Source organism: Sceloporus undulatus, chromosome 5 (genome assembly GCF_019175285.1).
Source record: "Sceloporus undulatus isolate JIND9_A2432 ecotype Alabama chromosome 5, SceUnd_v1.1, whole genome shotgun sequence".
NCBI classification, from domain to species: domain Eukaryota; kingdom Metazoa; phylum Chordata; class Lepidosauria; order Squamata; family Phrynosomatidae; genus Sceloporus; species Sceloporus undulatus.
In genome coordinates, this window is record NC_056526.1 from 128,715,131 (window position 1) to 128,742,289 (window position 27,159).

At 39.1% G+C, this 27,159-nt stretch overlaps 1 protein-coding gene across 4 annotated transcripts in view; it reads left to right on the top strand.

Moving 5' to 3' along the window:
* PDLIM3 (PDZ and LIM domain 3) overlaps nucleotides 1-27,159 on the top strand; it is a 45,317-nt gene that overhangs the window by 12,791 nt on the left and 5,367 nt on the right. For 2 of the 4 annotated variants that reach the window (XM_042467691.1, XM_042467689.1), the window contains exons 2-5: nucleotides 13,605-13,756; nucleotides 15,056-15,140; nucleotides 20,529-20,716; nucleotides 25,465-25,728. In XM_042467691.1, the coding sequence (XP_042323625.1) occupies nucleotides 13,689-13,756; nucleotides 15,056-15,140; nucleotides 20,529-20,716; nucleotides 25,465-25,728 (605 nt within the window). In that variant the 5' untranslated portion in view covers nucleotides 13,605-13,688. Of the gene's footprint in view, nucleotides 1-13,604; nucleotides 13,757-15,055; nucleotides 15,141-20,528; nucleotides 20,717-21,365; nucleotides 21,428-25,464; nucleotides 25,729-27,159 lie in introns of all 4 variants that reach the window. The other 2 variants (XM_042467690.1, XM_042467692.1) reach the window with 2 other exon arrangements.

Below are 27,159 nucleotides of genomic sequence, written 5' to 3' on the forward strand. Positions count from 1 at the left end.
ATGAAACTGTCTGCTACAATATCATACAGTACTATAATTTAGGATCATTCCAAACAGCTCAGACCTAGGGAGAATTCAAGGGGGAAATGTAGACTTTCAAGAAATGCCAGTGCCAGATTTAAGGGCCGCTGTAACACAGAGGAAAGTTTATACTACAGGTTGTGTGCCAGTACAGAGAAGACCTTCCTGGAGACTATATTGGCCTAGATGGTTGGTGTAGGAGAAGATGGTCCCAAGTTGTATAAGCTGCATATTGAATACCAATAAGAACATGTTAAACTGTGGTCAGTAGCAGACAAACAGGTACTGATGATTCTTTAACACAGGTTTAAAATGTACACAAGTCAGTAATCTAGTTGTTGTACTCTGCCCTGTTATGTTCATACCAAAGCTTGGAAAAGTTACAACTTCCAGAATGTTTAGTGGCCATCTGACTGGCCATCCTGACTGAAAGAGACTGAAAAAGTCTGGGAATTGTTGTCTAAAGAAATAACATTTCCAAGCTCTGTACTTAAAGGCTACTACTGCTCAGAATTTGGGAAAGTTACTTGTTTGGACTATGGATCCCAAGAAACCTGTAGCCACAAATGTTACTGACCATGCTATCTGAGGAACTCTGAGAACTGTAATCCAAAACATTTTTCTAGGCTATGTTTCGTATATCACACCATGTATTTAATTATTTAAGGCAATCACATATATCCAACTTTTGTCCCAAGAGGGGGGCTCAAGGCAGCTAGCAACATTTTAAAATAACAATGGAGATCAAAAATAAACAAAGTCATTAATAAACATATAAATATAAGAGATTCAAAATTAATAAAGTTAAAACATTCAACATTAAAAAACATTAAGTTCATTAAAAGACCATATGTAAACCTTAAAAACAGCAGTGCACAACATTAAAACCCCAGTCAGTTTTTAAAAGCCTGATGGCATAAAAATGTTATGACTTGCTGACAGAAGTAGAGTAATCAAGATGATCATAGACCTCTAAGGCACCTAATGGGCACAGCCCATATAAGGCTTTAAAAGACAAACCTAGTACTTTGCATTGTGCCCAGAAATGGACTGGCAGCCAGTGGAGCTGTTACAGAACAGGAATTGTATGCTCCCTGTAGCCAGCCACAATTAACAGTCTGGCTGCAGCTTTTTGGGCCAACTGGTGTTTCTGAGCACTTTCCAAAGGTAGCCCTACATAGAGCACATTACAATCCGAACAGGATGCAACCAAGGCATGCACCACTGCGGCCAGATTCAACTTCAATCTGACTTTAAAAGCCTTTCTAATGAGAGAGCTCACAGAAATTTCAGTAGTGGAGGAATGGCAAGTAATCAGTCACATCTAATAATGGGACAATGGAAGGACAAGGTGTAGACAGCTGTGATTGACACCTCCTGGCATTTTTCAGAGTGAATACTGTTATCAGTCACACTTTGGGCTTGTATGTGTGTGGGTGGGTGTGGGAATCAGTTCTTCACCAGAACTTTGTTCACTCTGAAGAATTCAACAATGCTGTTGTGAGCCTTCAAGTCATTTCTGTCTTGTGGCAATCCTAAATTGAAGCTATCATGGGATTTTCTTGGCAGAATTTCTTCAGAGAGGGTTTGCCCTTGCTTTTCTTTGAGGCTAATCCCAGCGTCACCCAGTAAGTTTCCATGGCCGAGTAGGGATCGATGTCCAATCCAACACTTAAACCACTATACCACACTGACTTTTCAGATTAATAGTATATCGGGGCAGTACGCAGATGTTTGCTTAAACTGGTCTGAAACATCAGTGTGGCCTCTGATAGGGAAGTAGTGGAGAAAAAGGAAAACAATAACTGCATGACTAAACACAATAGAAGATAAGTAATGTTTTTGAACACTTCTTGCCTTTTATGGCATTACAAGTGGGGAAATACTTTCCATTATCTCTCAGGAAAAGTATTTTAGTAACAGCTGCCTTCTAGTCTGCATTTGTTTACAATACGCTCAGTACAGTTTAAAGCTGTATTAACAAAGAAAGGCCTGCATTTATAGTAAATTGCCAGAAAGTAAATGGTCTGGTTATTTGAGTCACTGTCAGACAAGTAACATTGGTAGCTCTAAGACTCATTAATTAGCAAGTACACATTGCAAGACATGTTTACGTAAACAAGGAAATCTGAAGATGGCTATCTTGTAATTTAGTAAGCACATCTGTTTGATGTTAACATTTGTTTTATGTAACACCACTTTGATCCTTTTTTTTTCCACATATAAGTCTTATAGTTCAGTATTATAGACAAAACATTAGGTCACCAGTCTGACCTGGAATGTGTTGAGAACTGTATGGCAAGTCAGTAACATCTTTATGGCTTGATCTAGAGTGAGTCTTACCTTACCTAGGTCTAATAATGTCTATCACACTTAAGTGGTGTTGAGTCACAAATATTAAACTGAGATTATAAAAAACTACCAATATGAAAAGGAGCCATTGTTGAGCACCCTCTGGGTTCGGCCAGTCAACCAATTACAAATCCATGTAACAGTTACTTTGTCTAGACCACATTTCACTAGCTTGTTTGCAAGAATATCATGGGAAACCTTGTCAAAGGCCTTACTGAAATCAAGATATACTATATCCACAGCATTCCCTTCATCTACCAAACTGGTACTTTTATCAAAAAAAGATATTAGATTTGTCTGGCATGACTTGTTTCTCTGAAACCCATGTTGACTTTTTGTGATTATGGAATTGCCTTCTAGATGTTCACAGACTCTCTGTTTAATGATCTGCTCCAGAATCTTTCCTGGTATTGATGTCAGACTAACTGGACGATAATTATTGGGATCCTCCTTTTTTCCCTTTCTGAAGATGGGGACAATGTTTGCCCTCCTCCAGTCTGCGGGGACTTCTCCTGTTCTCCAGGAGTCCTCAAAGATTATTGCCAATGGCTCCAATATTATATTAGTCAGTTCTTTTAATACCCTTGGATGTAGTTCATCTGGTCCAGGAGACTTATATTCATTTAGATTAACCAGGTATTCATGTACTATCTCTTTACTTATTCTGTGCTGAAATTCTCCTATTCTGTCCTCTGCTCCATTATCCTCAGGTTGAGCACCCTTTGCCTTTTCTGAGAAGACTGAAGCAAAGAAGGTGTTGAGTAATTCTGCCTTTTCTCTGTCCTCTCTTAGCATTTTGCCATCTTCTCCATGCAGTGGCCCTATCGTTTTCTTCTTCTTCCTTTTGCTGTGGACATATCCAAAAGCAAAAGGAAGAGGAAGGAAACGGTAGGGCCACTGCATGGAGAAGATGGCAAAATGCTAACAGAGGACAGAGGGGGAAAAACATTGTTAGTGTTGTTGTCACAGTGATATGATCCCACCTTTCCTGCAAGGAGCTCAACTTGTCATGCGACTTTAGTCTGTCAGTGCCAATGCATGCATAGGGCTTTAAAGCCCTGGGGCTTTCCCATTCACTTCAGTGGAGTGAACAGTGTTTTTACTAAAGTTAATGGTGGAACATCTAAAGACTTAGGGTTGAGCCACAGACAGGTTAAAGCCCTCCCTGCCAAAAGATTGTTTAATCTGCGTCATTGTATTGTAAAATTTAACATTTCAGTTCTGAGAGTTTTTACTTACAACTTATTGCATTTTACTATTACTTTACAATTTATTGCATTTTTCTAAATAAAGACATTTATGATACTAAGCTGGTGATTCGAGGTTGTCTTTTAAGAGGTCTGTATCCTGTGTTACCAAAGCCTTTCAAAGTTAAAGCTTAAATAACTATACCACTCTTCCATTAAAATGTGATAAAAACAACATGACTATGGATAGTACTGTATCTGGTTTCCTTGGGCAACTGTCAAGGACCTACCACAGGAGCCAAGAACCAATGTAGCTACCTTCACAGGCTACACTGGACCATCTTGCAGGCCAGACTTGAATAATGGGCTGGGTGTTTTCATCCATCACCTAAGACTGACCATTTTACAGTACTTTGTTTTTCTGGCCCAGCACTCTGAACAATAACAGCTAGCTGCTATTTTAATCTCCCACCTTGCCACAGGCACAATGTCAGTCCGGGGCATCATGAGAGATTTAAAAGGTGTCTACATCTGCCCAGATGCTCAGTTCATTTCCATCATCAGGTAAGCCTGCTGAAGGAACCCCACTAAAGAGCACATTGCCCAGGGCAAAAGCCAGGAATATTGTAGCTAAAGAGGGAGCAAAATGAGAACATTACCCCTTACCATAAAAACTCAGACTCAGATTTTTTTTCCTTCACTCCCTAAATTTCTAGCATTTAAATAACTTAAAACTTCAGTTGAACATGTAGAAATAGTTTAGGCTTCCAAGGAAAAGGGGCAACCAGAGTTATCAAGGGAATGCAAATACAGCAAATATAAAAGTTCTAGATGTGAATGATTTTTACTCTCATTCTCAGCAATGCTAGAAATTTAGAGAATGAAGGCACATTTCAATGGGGGCAGAATTCTTATCATGAGGAGGGGGATAAAGCCTTCATTTTGGACCTCCCAATAGCTATCCCTGACCCCAACACAGGCCTCAACATGATAATAGTCAAACTATATAGCTCAGCATCAGATAAAAATCTCCCCCCACCTTTTTTTTGTTCCCTCTAATTACTTAATGTTGGCTGTGCAAGCTGGGAATTTATCTCCAACTCCATTTGGAAGGCCAAAAATTGCCCAACTCTTGTAGCTGATGAAGTAGTGAGTTCTTCAAGCAGGTAAAGCCCTTTATAAGGGAGGCATAGAAGAGATCACCAACTGCTTATCAAGAGAACTGATGTCATACCTAAGCACTCTCTGTTATCCATGCCAAACTCAGTAAGACAACCTTCTGGAAGGCTTCAAGTAAATGTAAAACCTCAGATAATCCAAAGATGCTAAGTATAGAAGTTGATTGAACCACATCACAATCTTAAATCTACTGCAGTACTTTGGGGCCACTGAAATAAATGGAGCAAATGCAAGAAAAACAGATTGTGGATCAATCAAGGCACCAAAAGAGATAAATACTTTAAGATTCTTATTCAATGAATAAGGATTACAACATACCTTCCAGTATTTCACAGATGAAAACTTGGACCTGTGTAACCATCAGAATGTGATCACGATGACAAAAGTTGAAAATTAGGAAGAGTGTTCAAGCTAGTAGGGGCTACAGCAGTTTGCTTTTGCCGGAGTCTACAGGGAACAAGATTCCCACCCTTTCTCTTCTCTCCTGACTGCTGAGCAAATTGAGTACAAACTGTTTTTGTACTCTGAGGTCAATTTTCAGCAATAGAAGAAAGCAGAGGACAAAGTGGGAAGTGGGAGGAAGAAAGAGAAACTGGGACAATTTAAAAGTATCTGGAAAAGTAGGATGACAGAGGATTAATTAGGACTGGCCCTGCCAATTCATGACAGTTGAAGCATATGTTACAGTGACAGTGGGAAGCTGAATTTATAAAATGGTAGCTATTGTTACAGTACATAATCAAACACTGCCAAGCAGAATATTATGAGCAGCAAAATGTTTGTGAGCTAGCAGATTTTAGTATTTTCAAGGCTGTGTTCTGAAATGGAATTGGCTAGAGTTTGGGGCCTTCCCAAGCCTTTTGCATCAAAAATGGACACACATCACTGCTGTACCATAACCTTTTTTGGTGGTGAGTTCTACAGCAGAGGAGCCGTTACAGTCCTTTAGCTCAGGATTACACAAATGATGATGATGATGTTTATTTATAACACCCTTTTCACCAAAGGCTGATACATCAGAACATATACAATCAAGAACAAACAATAAAAGAGAACATTATGAAATGCTAAAATACTAAAATGATATACTGATATGCTAAAACCAAGGTAAACAAGAATCAAAGTCATGGACCAATGCCAGTGACTCAGCTATTGGGTCTTAGAGGGGAAGGATCATGAGAAATTATTATTGGAATGAAAGACTTGTTAGAGTCTTCCTTCCATTCACAGCTGAGGTGACCCTCTCAGGATGGTGAGTTAGAAAGAACCAAATTGCAGGCAATAAAATGAGTTTAGCATCTTCAACAGGAGGAACATGTATTAAGGAAATACCTTCTTGGATAGCTCACACTACAGAGGGTGGGTCATGCTTCAGAATTTGCAAAAAGGCACATGAAGGGGGATGCCAATGACTCTGCCCCCCTCATGTATGATGACATGGTGCATTGCACCAGACATAAAGATCTCTGGTCTCTTTCATGTGGAGGCCATCACAAATAGTCCCTTTTCCCACAGTACTGGGTGCCACAAGTGTCCAGGACCCCATTCCTTTTGAAAAATGAGGATGCAAAGAGTTATTTATTAACATTCCAACTGTAACAGTAACTGACTTGGTGACTTTGTGCTTTAACTGTGACTATCTTTTGAAGTCCTGTTAGTACAGTCTGCCCTCTGTATCAATGGACTTGCCATCTACTGATTTAACCATCTGCAGACAGCAAGTTCTTCTTAATGGTGGTGTGTGCTGCGTTGGCATTAGAAAAACAGGATCTGAGCATGCACAGATATTGGTATCCAGAGGGGGGGGGGCTGGAATGGATCCTCCACAGAGACGGGGGTCCGACTGTAAATGTGTTTAGGACTGAAGTCTTCATTTCCTAGGTACACAAATACTATACAGTGCATCCTATAATCAATATCTTGCCTAATTTCCTCTGATCAAATTTTTTGTTGTAAGAATTATCCTCTTTATAAGTTTCTATGCTGGACTGGCCTACCAAGACTCAGGAACTTCAAGGGATTCTTGGGCAATCAAAATATACACTTGTCCCTCTACATTTGCTGGGATTAGGGGCACAGGACCCCCATGAATGTGGAAAACCCACAAATTACAAAACCACTGTGTTTTTACCTGACAGAACACCTCTCTAGGAATCTCCAGGTCCTCCAGGGCAACTCTGTGGTCAGCATCTGCCAGACATTGACCATAGAATTGCACTGGAGGAGCTACAAATACCTAGTGGAGTATTCTCTCTAGGAATCTCTAGGTCCCTCAGTGCAACCTTTGGTTAAAGTTGGCCATAGAATTCTACTGGAGGATATTCCTAGAGAGAACATATTAATGAAATCCATGAATAATCAAAGCTGCAAAAGTCAAAGCTGCAAATGTGGAGGGACAAGTGTAGTAACTGGTAACTGATGAGACAGCATAAAGAACAAGGGGACACACAACATGCATATACAGACATGCATCCACACACCCCAGAAGTAGAAGTTGCTTTGACTTCAACTGCAGCATCCTGCTAGAACTGGGAAGAGACCAGCAGTAACAGCTGGGCATGTAAGAAAGATTACTCCAGATATAATGGTGCAAGAAAGACACTCCAGAGGGATTGCGAGCTGGAACAGAGGAAGGAACAGCTGAGTTCAATGACTAACAAAGAAAAGTTGGATAGAAGCAGGGATTATGGGGTGACCTTTACAAAGGCAGAAATATTGAAGGTTGCTGTGTTATCACCTGCTATCTTTCCCCAGTGAAATGGCCTTTTACCATCAAAATTTGTTTTTTGTGGTTTACTAGTGACCTTTGTGCTGAGACCTATGTCGAGATGTCCCTCTGATGTGTTGGCTTCAGACAGGTCATACTCCCTGAGGCTTCGATAGAATTTCATCCAGATGCTATGAATACATAGTACAAATGTGAAAAAAACAGTAATGCCATCACTTTCCTTTTAGTAAGGTAACATGGGATGTGCACATACGCTGCTCTCACCTGCAGCATTATGTCTGGTGACCTTCATGAATCTGAATTGTATATGGATATATTGGCATAATGTATTCTAATTTTCTATGAAAATTTTATTCTGCCTTATTGTATTGCAATATTTGTTTAAGAAAAAGCTGTTTGCTATGCTAATACAATAAACTGAGTTCTTGTATCTGATTGTGGGCCATAGTCATAAATCAGTAAACCTGACACCCTTAAATCAAGGTGAGGCTGATATATTACTCTGCATAGCAGTTTAATGAGGTGAATTTTTAATTATTTGCAAACAGAGTGAATATATCACAAAGAAATTAGGTTTGAACCTGACATACACGCTTTGCATATATGAGATATTCTTGCTTGTTTCATTTCTCCTGCCATGTCAAGCTCCTGTGCATACTCCAAATTAACACATTCTAGTAATGGCTGCACCATATTAAATTTCTCATATGCAATTGTCATGTATTGTGCAATACGTTGTACTGTGGTATTTCAGGACTCTCCTCTAAGGATTCCTCATTACAGTTCAACTATTTCGTAAAGTATAATTTAAAAGTGGATCCAAAGGAGACTCTATCTTTGTTTTGTCCATTTACTGGACCACACAGTTTTGGAAATCATTTTAACTATTTAATATGTGGAAAGCTTAATCCAATATGAATAGTAGAAGGACAATATTTGGGGGGGAGGGGGAGAAGGGGTTAAATGTATTTGAAATTACTATATATGGTAGCTGTTACGATATGATATCAACAAGATGTCTTAAATAATAAAAACTATTTGCCAAAAAGAAATGTGGAAGGCACTTTAGAGCAAAACTTATCCAGAATATCCAGAAACACTGCATTTACAAACAACAATGATACTATATCTCACACTAAAAACAGTTTCTACCAGTCTGTATTGCAGAGTTGTGTTGGTGCATGTCTGCTTCTACAACAGAGAGAGATTCCTGGAATTCTTAAAGGCAGCCTAGAAAAGGATTAGCATCTATGTACTTAAACATTATCTTTCACTAGATCAAAAACAGAAGGAATAAATTCCTAGGAGAAGCTAGTTGCATGGTTGAAAAAGGATAACACCCCCACAGTCAAAAGAATAATTATTTATATGTGGCAGGATCTTATTTCCTGAAATATGAATAGGTTGTAATGCATGGATGTCAGTCTTCACCCTGTACACTTCTGTTAAAGGCTGGTCCTTAGGTAACCCCCATTAAAATGGAGCGTGTCTTAGTTTCTAGCAAGTGCAGTTGAACTGGTTACAGCCTGATAATCCTTTTTGCTTTTTTAAAAAATGTCTAATCCCATGATGCCACAATTTTAAAAACAGAGCAATGAAAAAAAAATCACATCTAACAACTACATCTGTGACATTCATGAAAAAGATATATAAAGTAGGTAATTTCTTATAGTATACTTTGGTTGTGTATGCTGCTCATTGATCAATTTGGGTGGGCAATTTGTGGCTTTCTAGATATTCTTGGACTGTCCAGTTCTCATTGGTCTGAGCCAGCATAGCCAATGGTCAGAAAACTGGGAGTTGCAGTCCTACGACACCTGTAGGGCTGCATAATTCACACTACTGACTTAGTAGGAGGACAAAACACAAGCCCCATTTAAGCACTGTTAAGTCCCATTCATATCAGTAAGATACACACACACACACACAAACTCTCCCTTTGAGTCGAATGGCTATGTGCTTTGGTTTGGATAGTACCTCTCCCCCTTTCTATTAAAAGAAAGATTTATTAATCAACAGGAATGCATCAACGTCAGCTGTATATAATAATATGTAAATCTGAAGAGTCCAGTGGTTATTTAGTATATCTTTAGGAGAAGGACACAATCCCAAAAAATTGCTCCCACTCCTTTTATAGAACTGATGACATTCTGGGTAATGTGAGGAAAGAAAACAGATAGAAACCATGGTGTGCCATACTGTAAAGTTGTCTTTTTCTTTACCTCTTAGGCAGTGGTAGATACTATGTTCAGCTAGGCTGCTGCTGTTGACTGAATAGGAAGGAAGGCCAAAGGTGATACAGCTTGGTGTAACCCAGCCTACTTGTCATTTCCTTCACGCTGAAGCTTGGGTGTGCCAAAGAAAGACAGACATCAGGAACTGGAGCTCTTATTATATGACAGCAGTCAGTCAACACCTGGAAGTGTAGCACTTTTTTTAATGACTTTCCTGACTATGAAATATCAGCACCTTATTCTTGCACACCATGTATTTAAGGGCTCAAGAGACATAAAGATGCTAATCGCTTTTGGCAAAAATCTTTCACAGACAAGGTCAGCCTTGAGAATCTATGTGAAACTTTATTGATGGTTGTAATAGCATTGGATATTGCTTGTTCTCATAAATATTGCGTGGCCTAACTTTCTGTTCTGTCTGACAGAAGAAGTGCTTTTAGCATAGCAGAGGCGCGTTCCGGACAGGCCCTATGGGGCACTGTCGTTATGCGCGAGGGGCAACGCTTCCTGACACACCTTGCTCCTTGCATGTAACGACTATGTCAAAATGGCGGCGCCGCATACAGATGGGCACCGCCATTTTGACGTCACGGACGCACAGCGTTCGGACATTGCACACCGGAAGTGGTGCCGTGAGTGCACGCCTCGCGCCTTGCGGCACCTCTTCCAGAGCACAGGGAGAAGCGCCATTTTGGCGCTTTGTTGCTGCGCCCGGGAACCGCGCGGTTTGGCTGCTGCGGTTCCCGGACACAGCAACCAGCAGCGGCGCAACACTGCCCATTTTAGGCGGTCTGTAACGCGCCAATGATTCATTTGAGCGGATATGTTGTAATTACAAAGCTAGATGGACTAGTAGTTCAGTGACTCGGTCATAACATTTGCTGCACAGGATATGCATGATCAGTGCATGCTGTAGATCATCCTTCTCCAGCCTGGGCCCTTTCACACTACAGAATGATAGCGGTGTATTCAACCCAAGGACATAAAAGGTGCCATGATTTTGCTAAACTTGTGGGAAGCCAGGAAGGAGCCTTGTGGATCTTATGAATAGCCCCTCTGCTTTCCCCATCATAATTTATGTGTGAACTAAGAGGCTTAAAAATTGGTGGAAGGAACATCAATGATTTAATATATGCAGATGATGCCATACTAATAACAGAAAACAGACTTTGAACAGATATTGAAGAAAGTTAAGGAGGAAAATGCAAAAAGCAAGATTATGGTTGAACATTATGAAAATACAAATAAAGACCACCCATGGTTTACATAACTTTAAAGCAGGAGCTGAAGATGTTAAAATATTTAAAGATTTTCTATAATTTTGTTCAATCATGAATCAAAATGGAAGTCGTAGTCAAAAAATCAGAAAAAGACTAGGAGCCTTATCACATGACAAAGGGGCATCAAGAGAGAAGCAACTTTCTGCTTGCCTCTCCGCATGCCATTGAAGCACTTCTATTTTTTCCTTGAGGGAGATGATTGTAAAAGTGTGTATTTTGTCACATTGGAAAAATCTGTTTTGATGGTTCTTTTACAACCATCTCCCTCTGGAGGGAGAATGGAAGTTCCACAACAATGTGCAGCGAGGCAAGAAGAAAGCTGCTTCTCTCTTGCTACCTTTTGGCTTTCTTTTGTAATGCAATAAGGCTCTAAGTCTTGGAAGGGCAGCTATAAAAGAACTAGATGAGATCCTTGTTTTTGTTTTGTTTTTTATTTATTTATATACCGCTATTCCAAAGATCATAGCGGTGAACAGCAAGTAAGCTAATTAGCAAGTAAGCTAATTTGCCCCCAACAGTCTGGGTACTCATTTTAGCGACCTCGGAAGGATGCAAGCCTGAGTCGAGCTTGGGCCCTTTTGCTGGTTTTGAACTCGCAACCTTGTGGTCTTGAGTGAATGGCTGCAGTACAGGCATTTAACCACTGCGCCACCAGGGCTCTATCCTTAAGTGTAAAGATATATCACTGAATAACAAGATCAGGATTGTGATATTTCCAGTTTCTATGTGTGATTGTGAGAGTTGAAGGAAGCTGATATGAAGGGAATCATTTGTAATGTGTTGTTGGAGGAAAGTATGGATACCATGGACTGTGAAAAATGAGTAGATCTTAAAGCAAATTAAGGCGGGTTACAGACCGCCCATTTGGGGCGGGCTGTACCCGCCCCTTTCCCCGGTGTATCAGGGTCTCAGGTGCCAGAACAGCAGCCGCTGAGGCCCCGATCCGCCGCTTTTCAGGCTGCGGGGAAGCGGCAAAAGGCCCCTTCCCCGCAGCCTGGAAAGGGGTGTCCTTGGGGCTTCAATCATCTCCCTCAAGGAAAAAATAGAAGTGGCGGGGAGGAGGAGAAAGGGGCCGCTTGGCCCCTTTCTCCCTTGCTTTGCTGGGCGCAGCCGTCTGAAGGCTGCGCCCAGCAACGCAAAGCAGCGCCGCAAACCAGGAAGGAGCTCCGAAACAGAGCTCCTTCCTGGTCCACGCAAAGGGCGCACTAAGCGCCCTGGCGCGGACCGACGACGTCACATCCATGCCACCCCATATAGAGCGGTTGTGACGTCATCATGGCGGCCCCCATGTGGAAGGGGAGCCGCCATTTTGTACGGACTCAGTCCGTACTAGGGTTAGGGGGTGCGGAAGCACCGTACCTTCCTAACCCTAGTATGGACTGACTCCGTACTTTAATGGCGGTCTGTAAGCCGCCTAAGTCTGCACGCTAGTGTTTTGAGCATTGGAGTATTATTCTGGCAATCTCCCTCAAGGATAAAAACCCATTGGGTGATCTTCAGCAAGTCACACTCTCTCAGTCTCAGAAGATGGCAATGGCAAACCCCCTCTAAACAAACCTTGCCCAAAAAAAGTGATAAATTTGTCTTAGGGTCACCATAAGTCAGAAATTACTCAGAGGCACACAACAACAGCTTCCTAGAAGTCAAATAAGTAAACTGGGACTATAATACTTTACACAAATTGTGAGAAGACAGGATTCATTAGAAAATATCATAATGTTTGGTAAAGTAGGAGGCAGTCAGAAAAGAGGGAGACCACATTACAGGTGCAGGTTAGCAGGGCTGTTGGTAATAGGAGGGGTCTCATTCATAGAGTCTCTGTATAAATTGAAATCAACTTGATGGCAATTAACAGCAACAAAGTGTTACAGTTTGGTTTGCATTTATTTTTAAGCTGTGATTCCTCAATACTGTACTGTACATAAGCTTCTACTGAACAATAGTATGCAGCTTCACGATCATGGAGGATGCCGGATATTATGCTAGCACTGCAGGTGATTATGGTGCTGTGCAAGAATTTAGGATGCTAGTGTAAAGCATGGCAGCTAGCAGGAACATCACTGCTGGTTTTATAATCTTTTTGTAGGATCATTGTTGGAGGGAGCTCATATAGTGGGTAGCATAATCCCCTCTCTCTGCCCACAACCACCCCCTTACTGCAGATGCTGAAGAGTTAAGATAGTGCAGACTTCACTTTAATGAAAGTTTCCAATCCACTTACAGTACATACTGGTTGTACAGTAAATTGATCCCCTCCCCTGAATTCAGTGAGGAGCTTTTCTTTCTGTACATTACAGGAAAATATTTAACTTCAGTTAGATTGTTTTGTTTTGTTTTTAAGATGGAAGAAAGTCATGCTAAATGAAGTACGTAGTCAGAGGTTGTGTTAATTTAAAACATAAGTAGTTTGCTTCTTAATTCCTAGCTCAAAGCTACATAGGTGGAAGTTCTTCGATATTAGTGGAATTTACTTTCTCATAACATTGAAACATTATATTTGTTTAGTAAAGAAGACCAGTTTACACAGCACAGGCAATGTTATTAATATGAATCCTGAAGTGAGGATTAATAGGTCAACAAATAGTTTAGAAGGGTTATTTATTTATTTATTTATTTATTTCAGATTACTCCGGGAAGCAAAGCTTCACAAGCAAATCTATGTCCCGGTGACATCATTATAGCTATTGATGGCTATAGCACAGAGAACATGACTCACAATGATGCACAGGAGAGAATTAAAGCAGCCTCACATCAGCTGTGTTTGAAGATTGAAAGGTATGATTTCACAATATCTGAAATGCAGTAATGGATTATGTGTTTCCCATAAATATTTAAGACTCACTATTGTCTTTCACTTATGTTCATTGTCATGCAAATAATATAGCAGGATGGGGGAGAGGGCTGTTCCATTCACATTCCCTATCCCTACAATACATATTTTTTGACTCTGGAGATATAAGAACATGAAGTACACATATATGTTAAGTGCGAGGCACACCGGTAGAAAAGAAGTCTCCAGCCCAAAGGTTGATAGTTCAAGTTTCACTGTACTATTATTCAGGAAAACATAAACCAGTGCTTTTTATTGGTTTTAGTTTTGTCTTAACACATTTTAAATACAATTGTAGTTTGTGGTTAATCATAGCTCAAGTCACATCTTAAGGAAATGCCACCAGTTTGCCTTCATCTTAACAATAATGCAAGATGCAGGGCAAGTCTACACTTACCATAAAATTTGAGTGGGCCCCAGGTTTTCCAGATCTGCAATGACCCTGTCTGTCTCATCCCAACCGTCACAAGCCCCTGACTCTGCTGCCAGTGTGAATCCAATGGTCACAGATCTACTCATCTGAATTTTCCAAGAAAATCAGGAAAAAATGAGATTTTTTTTCTGTGCATTAAAGTCCTCACTCAGGTACCTAAAAGCCTTGCACTTTCTGTGAATTGGTCAGAATGTCACATGTCTGGATCACTGCCAATTCAAAGTTAGGGTCTTTTTTAACCATGTAGACAACCCCAGAATCATGTACTTTTGTCTTCATGCTAGCCCTACCTGCTTGAGCTATTTTATTCCATATATCCTTATTCAGCACAGATTATTTCACCTTCTGTTTTTACCTATAGCTAAATATAGATACATAAATAAATATAAAATAATAAATGAGTCTTACATTACCATATTACATTACCATATCATTATTTCATAGTTCTTTCTGTATTTATTTTGCTATGAGTCAGCATATAAACTAGACACAAACCAAAGGGCTTCCTCCTCCTTTTTCTTTTCTTTTCTAGCAGTATAATTTGGCTTGTTTGATGCTATCTATTTTTTATGTAAAATTAAATATGCAATTTAATAGCACAGTCCTGTATGTGTGCAGTCAGGTGTAAGATCCACTGAATTCAATGGGGGTTATGCCCAGATGAATAGAATTTCATTTTAAATCTTTGAAGTCTTTGATTTAAAACATCTTGTGCTGTGCTAAAAAAAAAAAAGGAAGGAAAATATTTTGGATTTTAGGATAGCACACATAAAAAACCCAACTGAACGCATTCTTCATTCTTCACCTGCAGAGGAGAGACAAAATTGTGGTCTCCACAAGTATCAGAAGATGGGAAGCCGCATCCATTCAAAATAAACCTGGAAGCTGAACCACAGGTAGCAAGTGCTCTAAATCAGTAGCTTACCCGTTATATGTCTTACCTACTTGTCAGTTTCTGGTACTGACTGTTTAAGGTAACAATAAAATATCTGTGACAATGAACAAGAAGGCACAATTCCCATACCTTTTGGACGAAGGGCTATTAGAAACTGACATATTCTTAGCTGATTTATTTATTTATTTAAGTCTGGATGGCAATTAACAGCAACAATAATGGATATACAGGAACTGTACAGTTTCCTATAGGAAAAGGTTCTTATATAATACAGTACTATAGTTTACAAGTCTGATGTATTTGAGCAAGGCCAGGATCTTATTTGACAAATCACTAACAGAACAAAACATTTTGCAAGTGCTTTGACAATCTGCATACTTGTGAACTTGCTTGGATAATCAGAGTAGTGATGAGAGGAGGCAGCAGCTGGCTCTGAGCCATCTATTTCATGAATGCCTAGTGTGACAGATCCCCTCTCCAAACTGTCCTCACTGTTCCAACACTTGGGCTCCCATTTCTCACCTTGCCCTTTTACCTCTAAAATCCCAGCCTAGATCTAGTGCTCAGTCCCTAGGGTGGCTACTAGCCTGGACAAACAGGTGTATTTACTGATACTAATTGCTTGCTAAATCAGAAATAGAATATATCCAGACGGAGAGGTTGAACAACAAAATGGTTTCTCATATAACATGCAAGTTAAACAACTAGCATTACATTGGCTAAACAAATCAAGGATTTTCTCAGAACTCTTTCCATACACTCATCCTTTGTCAAACTAAAGGTCTTGTCTGGTCCCCATCAAAACCCTCTCTTTCTACATGTCTTCTCGAGATTTAACCCATTCCTATATGCCTCTGTCCCTATTTCTATTTCTAACTGGTCCTATTGGATAGGTTAACAGATGAGCTTCCAGTTTTATATTATTTCCCCCATAGACCCCCCCCCAGGCATTTCAAAGTCTGAGACTGACTGACTTTAGTCAGGCTAATAACTTTTCACCTCTTCACACCTAGTTTCAAGAGTCATTTGAGCCAGTTACTGTGGGAAGAATGCCTTGTGAAATCACCTGTGCACAGGCATTTTGTCCAGATCACTTCTCCCATATAGTACATTGCTTCTGAGAAGCACCAGCACCAGGCAGTCATGAAATAGTTGGGTTGGAGCCTTCTTCCTCCACCTCTTCTTCCATCACTATGGCTGCTCCTACCTCTCATGTAACCACATTAGCAGATCTACATGATTTTGACCCAAGGATAAAACTAAGTAATACCATTCAGCAATGATCTATCAATAGTTGTTTTTGTTGCTATTGTGTGCCTTCAAGTTGTTTTCGACTTATGGTGACCCTAAAACGAACCTATCATGGGTTTTTTTTGACAGGATTTGATCAGAGGAGGCTTGCCATCGCCTTCCCCTGAGGCTGAGAGCATGGGATTTGCCCAAGGTCGCCCAGGGGTTTTATGGCTGAGCCGGGAACCGAACCCTGGTCTCCAGTGTTGTAGTCCAACACTCAAACCACTACACCATGCTGGCTCTTCATATTTAATAATTTGTGCATGTAATTTAGCTGTACATGAAATACTTCTCATGAAAAGAAATCTAGCATGCTGCTTTGGTTATAACAATCTCTGTTTCATTGTCACAATTCTTACAGACAGAATGTCCTTATATTATTCTTTTCCATGCTTTTTAAATTTACATTTAATTCCAGTTACTCCACATCTCTTATCCTATTTTGTTCAAAACTAAGGAAACATATCACAAACTTTTTAAAATTACCCAATCTGTAATTTTTACTACTACTAATACTGTACTACTATTATTGTTTAGCCTCATTGTAGCTAGTCCCTGAAAAATATCACCTTTGCCTCAGATTAATTAACTGAAAATCCCTTACACTGATTCATCTCAGTCACTGTGATGATGTATCTGCATCTATTTTCGTAGCACATTAATAACTTTCAGATGGATGACAACACCTAATTTGGGAAAATTTAACTGCATCCACCAAATTATCATTTTCTAAAAGGACAAATAAATGAGTCAGAAAGAACAGAAACAAAATCTGGTGCTTTCTGTACTTTTTAAATGGTCGGATGTGCACTTTGTTGCCCTGCTCAGGACACACTGCAGCTTGTCCATATCTTCTGAAATTGTGGTGCCCAGAACAGGACACAGGATTTCTAGTGAAGTCTGACCAATGCCGAATGCGTTGGCACTACCTCTTGTTGTTGTGTCCCTTCAAGACATTTCCGCTTCATGTCTTATGGCGGCCCATAAGATCCATATCATGTGGGGGTTTTTGGGGGGGAGGCAAGATTTGTTCAGAGGAGGTTTGATGTTTGATGTTTATCACACTATGCTCTTAAAGAGCTACTATTCCAGTGTGACTCCTCTAGCTGCCTCCTGTTGCATGCTGGGATTGGCAGTTTTAAGGAGCTGAACTTCTCTGCCTGAGAATTCTAAATACCCCTCCTTAAAACTGCCAATCCCAGCATGCAACAGGAGGCAGCTAGAGGAGTCACACTGGAATAGTACCTCTTTAAGAGCTCGTCTGATAAACACCATAGAGCAAATCAAACCTGAGCTCTCCTTGGAAGCCAAGATGACTAAACTAAAACTGTCATATTTTGACCATATCATGAGAATATATGACTCACTAGAAAAGACAATAAAGCTTGGCAAGGTGGAAGGCAGTACTAAAAAAGGAAGATCGCATTACAGGTGGATAGATTCAGTCAAGGAAGCTACAGCTCTGAGTCTGCAAGACCTGAGCGGGGCTGTTGATGATAGGGTTACTTAGAGATCTCTCCTTCATAGGGTCACTATAAATTGAATTTGACTTGACGGCAGTTAACAATAACAAAGTAAAACTAAGAAGACTGTCACATGGACAAATAACACGACTGCTTCCGAATGGGATGCATGCAGGTTGCGAGATGCAGGTGGGTATTAGTGCTCATAATTAGCTGCCGATTCTGCGGCAATTGCATCCCAACTGCATCCCAAGTCCCCAGTGCACTTCAGAGGCTGCTTTTTGTAGCTGGGAGCTTTCTGTCTTTGGAAAGTGGCCTCTGAGGCATACCTGGGACCCAGGATGCATCCAGGTTGCAATCGCCCAGTGGAATCAGCAACAAATTACAAGCAATAATACCCGCCTGCATCCCGCAACCCAGCTGCAGCCCGTTGGGGAGCAGTCAAATTATTTGTACATGCGATAATCTCCTAAAAATCACATGATAGGATTTTTAGGGTTTTTTTTTTTAAATGGGTTACTTGCCTTTAAAATGTTGAATTCATTTTGTATGTTATCTTGAATGAGATCTGTTCAGAACATGCTTTTTAACACTAAAATATAGCATTGGGGGGAAGGTAGCAACCTCTCTGTGATCCTGCCCCTAACAGGTTCCTTAATAATATGCTATTTCACATCAATCTTGGCTCTTAGTGAATTGTCAGCGTAATTTCACAGTTTTATTGCATATAATAAACACAAGAGCTGGACTGTGTTTTTAATGTAATTTAATTTAAGATGCTGCTGTTTGCTTTGCCATTTTCATTTTGTGCATTGGGTAATGTTTTGTTTTTTTTAAAAAATGAGTGCAGCAACATGTTGTTTCTGCAATTCATTTATTTGTCAAAATCTTGCTAATTGTACTCTTTTCAAAGTTCATTATATTTATTATGGTTTTCAATGTTCATATGAGCCCCCCTATGTACAATTTATGAATGCAAGTAGTAGGCTGAGGTCTGAATTGCTCTCCCCAAGTGATACAAAAGACACCTTCAAGCATAAAAGCTAACATATCAGAGGGAAGATTGGGATATCTTCTCCACCCCTTCAGCATGCTAGATTTCCATTTACATACAAAGACTTCTTTTGGGGGAGCATTAAAATTTGTAACCTCCCACTTGCATTTTGAACTACAATATGGCTATGAAGATTAATACCACAAGGCTATATCTGAATGTTTAGATCAGCCCTCTGAAACACAGAAAGCTAGGAGCAGGAACTGACTGAAGATTGTGTATTTTGTAGCCTTCTTACAATAATCAAACGGCACAAACTGTGGGTCAAGAACGGGGAACCTGTGGTCCCTGAATATTGTTGGACTCCAGCTCTCTTAATCCTCGACATTACCTGTGCTAGGTGGGCTGATGGAAGGTCACAGGCTCCCCATTCCTGCTATATAGTAGCCCAAACCCTCCAGAATGTAATCCTGACCGTGCATATCATATTTGTCTATTGACTGGTCTATATGTCAAGACTCTGTACAAAGATAGCTTGCCCAAATTCAGCCACAAGAAGACCTCAGTACTCAGAAGTTGTGAAAAGTAAGCAAATATGCATAATTATTTTCATTTCGTATAATTCTGGTGTTACTAGGGAAGGAGGAATAAGTTGTGCTGAGCATTTTCTCATCCCTATCCCTCCCCACACAATATGGAGTTGGAGACTTTAACCTAGCATAATTTCTCAATCATTTAAAAAAAAAAATAAAGGAAAGAAGAAAAAAATACAAGTACCAAATGATGAATCCAATATGCCATTTTATGCTTTTGCTGTATGTGCTTCTGCTTACAAAACATACATACTAAAAAGGGAATGAGCAAGATATTTTATTCCAAGAGTTTGCCTCACAATTTAAGAGCCAGTTAAAGTTACTATCATAGTTTAAGTTGGTTGTAGATCAGAAAACAGAATAGGTTTTTTTTGTTACATCTATATTTTCCTTGCCTTCTTTTTTTATTATTTAACACAGCACTTACAGCACTTACATTGCAAGGATGTAGTGATAAAATGCCACTGGGTTACTTATGTGCTGAGTGTTTTGCAGTTTGTTTGTTTTTTAGCTTTTCCTTTTGCAAACTGCTTTAAAAATATTTATCTAGCAAGCATCTTACGCATTCATGACTCTCTTGCTTTAGGACTAAACAATTTATGCATGCGCTGTGTTCTGTAGAGATGTATCAGAATACTGATGGACAGACAGAGTACAGTTTATATTTACAGGGACTATGATGCTTTTTCATTTCATGATCTTTTTTTTACAATTTAATAGAGACTATCATTACTTTAAAATACATCTTTTCTCAGAAATAGGCCATATGTAAAGTATAATAATCAGACAAACTCTCATGGTTCCTTCTAAAATAATTAAAGATATTAATGCCTAGAAGTCTGTCGTTATTTCTACAAGAATTAACAATGAGATTAATGGCAACATTTCCTGTGGCAAATCATAGGATGCTTGCTTAGTGGTTTACTAAATCAAAGCCTTTGTCAGTTCGTTGCAAAATGCATTTTATTAATAATTAGAGGCAATGCTTGTTATTGGCTTAAATGTGCATTGTAGCTTTGTGTATTTTGTCTGCCTGTTATGCACAGGAATTCAAGCCTATTGGTACAGCTCACAACAGGAGAGCCCAGCCTTTTGTTGCGGCTGCAAATCTGGATGACAAAAGGCAGGTGGTGAGTTCTGCCTATAACTCTCCAATTGGGCTGTATTCATCTGGCAATATACATGATGCTCTCCATGGACAGCTGCGGGGCCTAATACCAAACGCCTCTGAAAAGTAAGTACCATGTTGTAAGATTTATTTGCTCTTTTTGTTCTTGCAACAGCTGTACAATTTCTGTTTCATACTCTTTTAGTCCAGCTCTTGCTGTTTTCCACCTTTTCTGATGTCCAAAACCTAGAGATGCTCTGCAGCATATTTACTTTAAAACAAATATTCATGAAAGCAAAACCAATTATTACAAATAGTTCTCTGCTAGAGGGTTGGCTACAGTGAATCGCATTTTTGTGTATTATGGAGGACAATCCACTGAAAACTACATGCTGAATTTTAAAAATCTATGTGTGTGCAAACTCACAGAAGTGATCCCGATTGGAATTGACTTGCATCTGACTAAACATAGAATCATGGGGCAAATTCTGTTGATTTCAAGGGGACCTATTTGATACTAAGTTTACACAAATGTAACTCCTACTATGTTTTTACTCCCTGCTCTGTGCAGTTATCTTTGCAGCTTTGAAGGTGCTGATCTTTGGCTTGATTCTATTTATTCTCTCTTTTCCACAGTAACAACATATGTATTACTCCTGCTACTCTATCAATTACAACTCACTAACTTGTGATGTGTGTTAGCTAATCTCTAGGAAAAACTATACAGTGACAGGCTAAAAAGTTGTTTTTGTAATCCTTTCCCCTTTTTTTCCAGGATATGGGCTACTTTGAACACAAGCACAATATTCGGCCCAAACCTTTTGTAGTCTCAAGCAGGTTATAAAATCTCTCCGTAACTAGATGCATGGTTTTGCAATGGCTACTCCAAACAGTAACATGCAATGGCTACTCCAAACTCAACTCCAAACAGTAACATGGCTACTTTAGTATGTTGTAAAGCCTTCTAATGACTACATTGTGTGCTTCACCACATATGTAAACCTAAAATCAAAATGTCATACCCAAATCACAGAGGGTGACCTGGTTTTTATATCATGGGACATACCTAGTAGTGCCAGTATTGATCAGGATCACAGCAGTTTGCCCAGTATGACCCCCATATCCACAGCACCGAAATTTCACTTACCTGCATCTGAAAGAATGCGCTCTTTCTAGGCATCTGGAGATCCTCCAGTGCAATTCTATGGTCAACTTCCACTGGACATAGAGGGTTCACTATCATCCGTGATTTTCACTATCTGCACTAAGTCTGGGAACATATCTCAGACTTACAGTACAAGAGTCATGCTTGTTTTTATTGCTGTTTTATTGTTGTATTTGTTTATTGTGGAATTGTACATTTATGTACTTTGTAACCCGCCTTGATCTACCAAGGAAAGGCGGGCTATAAATAAAGATATTATTATTATTATTATTATTATTATTATTATTATTATTATTTAATTTCAATAAATAGTCGTTTATACATAGCTGGTGAATAGAGTTCAAACTTGAAAGCTAAATTTTTAGGGAGGTTGAAGTTACTTGTTTTTTTAACAAAGAAAAACCTGGAATAATAATAATAATAATAATAATAATAATAATAATAATAATAATATTTTATTTTTATACTGCTTTTCCAGAAGATCAAAGTGGTGTACACAAAATATGCATGCATATTTATATATTACATATTATATACCACACATGCCTCTCTTGGCTCAGAACCAGAAGAAGGCCCCACACAAACAAAAGGCCCTTCACAGTGACATATAGCTGGTAGGAAAACCTGGAAAAATTATGTTGGGAGAATTACAACTCCTGGAAATGCCCATTAATGGAAAACTGTAATTTGCAAAAATACCATTTTCAGGGTCTCATGGGTGAGATCCATTGAGTCTCATAATAGATCTAAAATAGTAGAAGAAAGAAAGAAAGCAGCTGCAAGTCTGTTTAGGCTACCTGGAAGATGTGGCTCAAGCATGAGGCAGAATGGGAAAATCAGAGCAGGCAGCAGATGCTGAGGAACAACAGTAATAGCTTCCTACCCAGCTAGTTATCTGCTTAGTTTCTGCATTTTGAGGACAGAGCTGTGTGTGTCACCCAGCCTATCCTGCATACCTTAAAAGAGTCTGCTGACCTCAGCTTTTAGGATTGTTAAAACAAGTAACCCTCCCAATCTAGTCCACTTCTTCCCTATCTCAGGCAGCAAAACATCTTGGACTTGCCACATTATCTCATATCAGCTTAATTTGTGGCTAACAAGAACAAGAGGAGAAAACACATTAGTATTCTGATGGAATGTAAGAAACAGAAAAGATATGGTCTGATGGAGATATTTTTGTCCATGTCACATTCTTTGATAACTTGTAACATTCTATATCACATGTGACCTGGGGATTTGAAAAGGTGTAACACCAGAAATTAAGAGAAAGTTTGCCAAATCAGGTGCAAACTGAGTACCTGCACTCTCATTTTTTCCCTCTCTTTTGGTCATATTACACAATTGTCTTTGGTGTAGCCACACTGGAGATTTAAACAGTTTGGCACCACTTTAACTGCTATAACTCTGTTTGTATCTGGTGAAGTATTCAGACTGTGCTGTCAGAGGGCTCTGGTGCCTCACCAAATGACAAATCCAAGGATTCTGTACGATAGAGCCATGGTAGTTAAAGTGGAATCAAACTGCTTTAATTCTAGAATGTGGCTATACCCTTTGAAAAAGAGCTCTTATAAGAAAAAAAGGACTATTTCAGTGAGGATGGCTTTGCCATTAACCTAGCAACATTGTAACCAAGAAATATAATATTTGCTGCTGGTGGACATCAGAAATTATTTTGGTAACTACCCATCCTCACCTGCAAGTCTCTCTGGCACCATTGTGGAGTGTTTTATTGCTTATACCAACACATGTATGTGGCTTTTTCATTCTGTTCTTCAGCTTTTGGAGTTAACACTCTCCTTACTGATCAGTCTTGCTTACAGCTTCTGAAGATTATTTTATTTCTTAGTAACAGCATGTGGCTGTATGGCTGTCCCCTTGTATGGATATTTGGCTGAGTGTCCTGGCAACTGTAAAACTGGCTGCATAGTTGTGTTGGCGCATGTGAGATGCTTCTGGAATTCTTTGACTTGCCTTTGATGGTAAGGAATGTGCATTTCTTAAAGGGTATGACAACATGGTCCTACATAAATTCCACATGATATCCTTGAGGGAAGATAACTTCGTGTTTTGAGGATGACATTTCATACAAAGGCAGGAAAAGCTGACATTGCATTATGGTCTTACAGTATTTATGTTATAATGCAGTAGTAAATACCTGAACTCTCATCCTTAGAGCAGCTTCACACATTATAAATCTATGGTGGCAAACCTATCATGTAGATGGAATGTGGAGAAATTGCATTTTGGGGGGTGACAACTCCCACGACTCCAAAAGGCATGCTAACTGGGGATTCTGGGAGTGGTAATCCCAAAAGTAACTTCTCAAATTCTGTCATATAGGTTTATTGGCATGGTGGGACACTAAGTTTCCAGTGACTAGGTCAAAAGCAGCCGATTGTCTTCTAGCTAAAAGAGGCTTTAGAGTTTCCCCACAGATGTCTACAGTATGAGTAACTTGTAACATATTACATCACCTCTAATAGATGACTCTCTTTTTGAAAGTAATACACCTTGTGAAATTGAGGGTAAAACCATATATCTTGTAAGAGACAGACTACTACATTCTGCAGCTACTTTTTAATTGTAAAATACTTATTAAATTTTAAGGCAGGTGGTAGCGCCTCTGACTTTCGTCAGGGCAGCATTACCAGGGAAGGTTTTGATCCTCTCCTGATGCAGTAATTATTTAAAATTTAAATCACTCCTACCAATGTTATTTACAGGGCAGGGGCAAAATTCACAGAGAAATGCTACACCTGTATTCTCATACTTACAGCTTCATAGGACAAATGAGAGCTACAAAAGATAGCACAAATCAGCTAACTGGTGCAAAGGGATGAATGAAACACTCCTTGTCTTTAAGGAACAGCAATAAAAGCAATGGTTTTGAAAATAAAGCTTTTTTAATATAAAATTTACCATATATGATGTTCTGGCTTATTGAAGAGCTTGTGAGCAAGTGAAAGGGCAGATTTTTCTATCAAGATAAGATTATACCACACAGCAGCTCTGAACCAAGAAAAATAATGGTGTCAACCATCAATATTACATTCCTAGTCAATATAATGTTTGTTTTGGACCATTGAGAGCTTGTGATTAAAAATGTAAAAGCATGCTTCCCTTGTCAATCTGAAATAAATGCAAGAAAATGTTTATTAGGCATGTTTGAATAGTTTGAGGATCATCATAAAAATAGTAAGCATGCTTATCTTTTACCTATGCATTTGTGCTTAGGATGACTTGTATCTACCATTAAACCAGTGCATGGTGAGAAAACAGATTGCTGGTGTTGCTAAAGTGTTATGGAAGCATCAAAAACATACATTGGCACTGTGGTCTCTATTATCTAAGACAGAAGTATGTAAATATTAAAAAACTGTGTTGTTTTGAACATGGGAGTGGCAAGAGAACTTCTGAATTTCCATCTAATGCTGGTTTATGTCATGAATTTGGTCAAATCAATATCTTAAGATAATCATGTGTCAGATTTTGACACAGTGGGAATGTGGGCATGATAATTTCATTAAATTTAGACATATATGCAGAATGGCATAAAGAAAGACTATAAAAGTTGGATCCCATTTTAATTTTCTTGCATTTTGTTCATTAGCTTGATTCTCTTTTCTTGCACTTGCAACTCCTGTTCTTCATTTCTAATTTTCTCTCTGGTTTGCATCACATATTTCTCCTGTACTGGTTTTTGGCACAGTGTATGCAGTACTCCTTCTGGTATTGACGGCGGCAGCGGACGTAGCACGCCCTCTTCAGTTAGCACTGTTAGCACTATTTGTCCAACTGAGTTGAAAGCTGCAGCTAAGATGGCCCCCAACATTCCTTTAGAAATGGAACTTCCTGGTGTCAAGATTGTACATGCTCAATTTAACACACCTATGCAATTGTATTCAGATGACAATATTATGGAAACACTGCAAGGGCAGGTTTCTACAGCACTGGGGGAAGTAACCCCAATAAGGTAACTGAAGCCACTATGTGTGCTTAGCCTATTTCCTAATGCATGAATAATGCTGCCATTTCTGGTTCTTTGCTTCATTAGTCATTAAGGCTTTTAAATCTATCTAAATAATATCAGTTTTTAAATATGTATTTCTGAATATGTAGTCAGTGCTCCTTTTGTCATTCGTTTCAGTGGGGTATGATATGTAGCCCTTTGTATGAATGCTTAATGGAAGACATGATATGGGTGTATTTTTTTTCACCAGTTTTCTCTCTGTCAACAAATGAAAGAACTGTGTCAACAATCCTGTATAAATCCCAGTGTGTTTAATAAAGTATTATTCCCAGTGAGTGAGTCTAGGATTACAATCTTATGCTCCACTTCTGTGCACACTTACTCAAGCGTAAGTCCCACTGGAAATGTAGTACTGCACATCTAATTGGTTGTTCTAATTTATTACTGATCATCACATAAAACCTAGTGTCACTCTCTTCCTGGAGGAGTTTTAAGTTCCAAAAAACATTTGGGTGATTTTTAAAAATATTACAGTATTAAAGATAGTAATAAATACATTGCATCTGTTAATGAAATGGCGTTCAGAAGTGAGGGATATATTTTATAGCATCCTAGCATACATGCAGGCCATTTTAAATAAAATTAGGGCCATTGGATAATCCTTGTTCCCATATTATTGTCTAATAATTTTTGGTGGATGTTACTTTAATCAGGGCATTTCTGGTATAAAAAATATGCTTTGTATTGTTTTTATCAGATCTATTTTGTGCTCACCTTTTAAATAAGTCATTAGCCATACCCTGAAAGGTCTACACATAATATATCTTATCCTGTCTCAAAAATAAATTAACAATAGGGCAAAAACTTTAAAACTACATGCAGTTATCTTTAAACTGTGGCAGATAAGGTTTTTCTCATCAGTAACATGAGCAAAAAAAATGCAGGAGCAGCCATATTGACCATTAAATGAAATCCAAAATACTCATTGGTCTTACCATTACTGGGCCAACCAGAAGGCACAAAAAACACATTATGCTGGCTTTCAATAGTTGCTAGCTTCTTTGTCTGACAAAGATATTTTTTAAAAATCATACAGGAGAGGAAAAAACCTGATGCTATTGGGAGTTACAAAAGCCTGCAAGTCTGCCTCTCGTGGTGTTGACTGTTACAACAAGAGTATGTTCATGTAGACTGAAAGCTCAATTCCACCTCCTTTCGTAAAAAGAGTGATTAGAGCAACAGGAACAGAGGCTTTAAAAGACCATAAAATTTGATCTGGATTTTGGATTCACCAGGAAAAAAAATGATATTTATGTTCTCACTGAATGAGACCATACTAGTAACAAAAATGTAGACAAACCTTTATTATGCTTGTCTGCTGGAAAATTAACATCTTAAATCAGAAAAAAAAAATTGTCCTCTGAGAAACCTGCT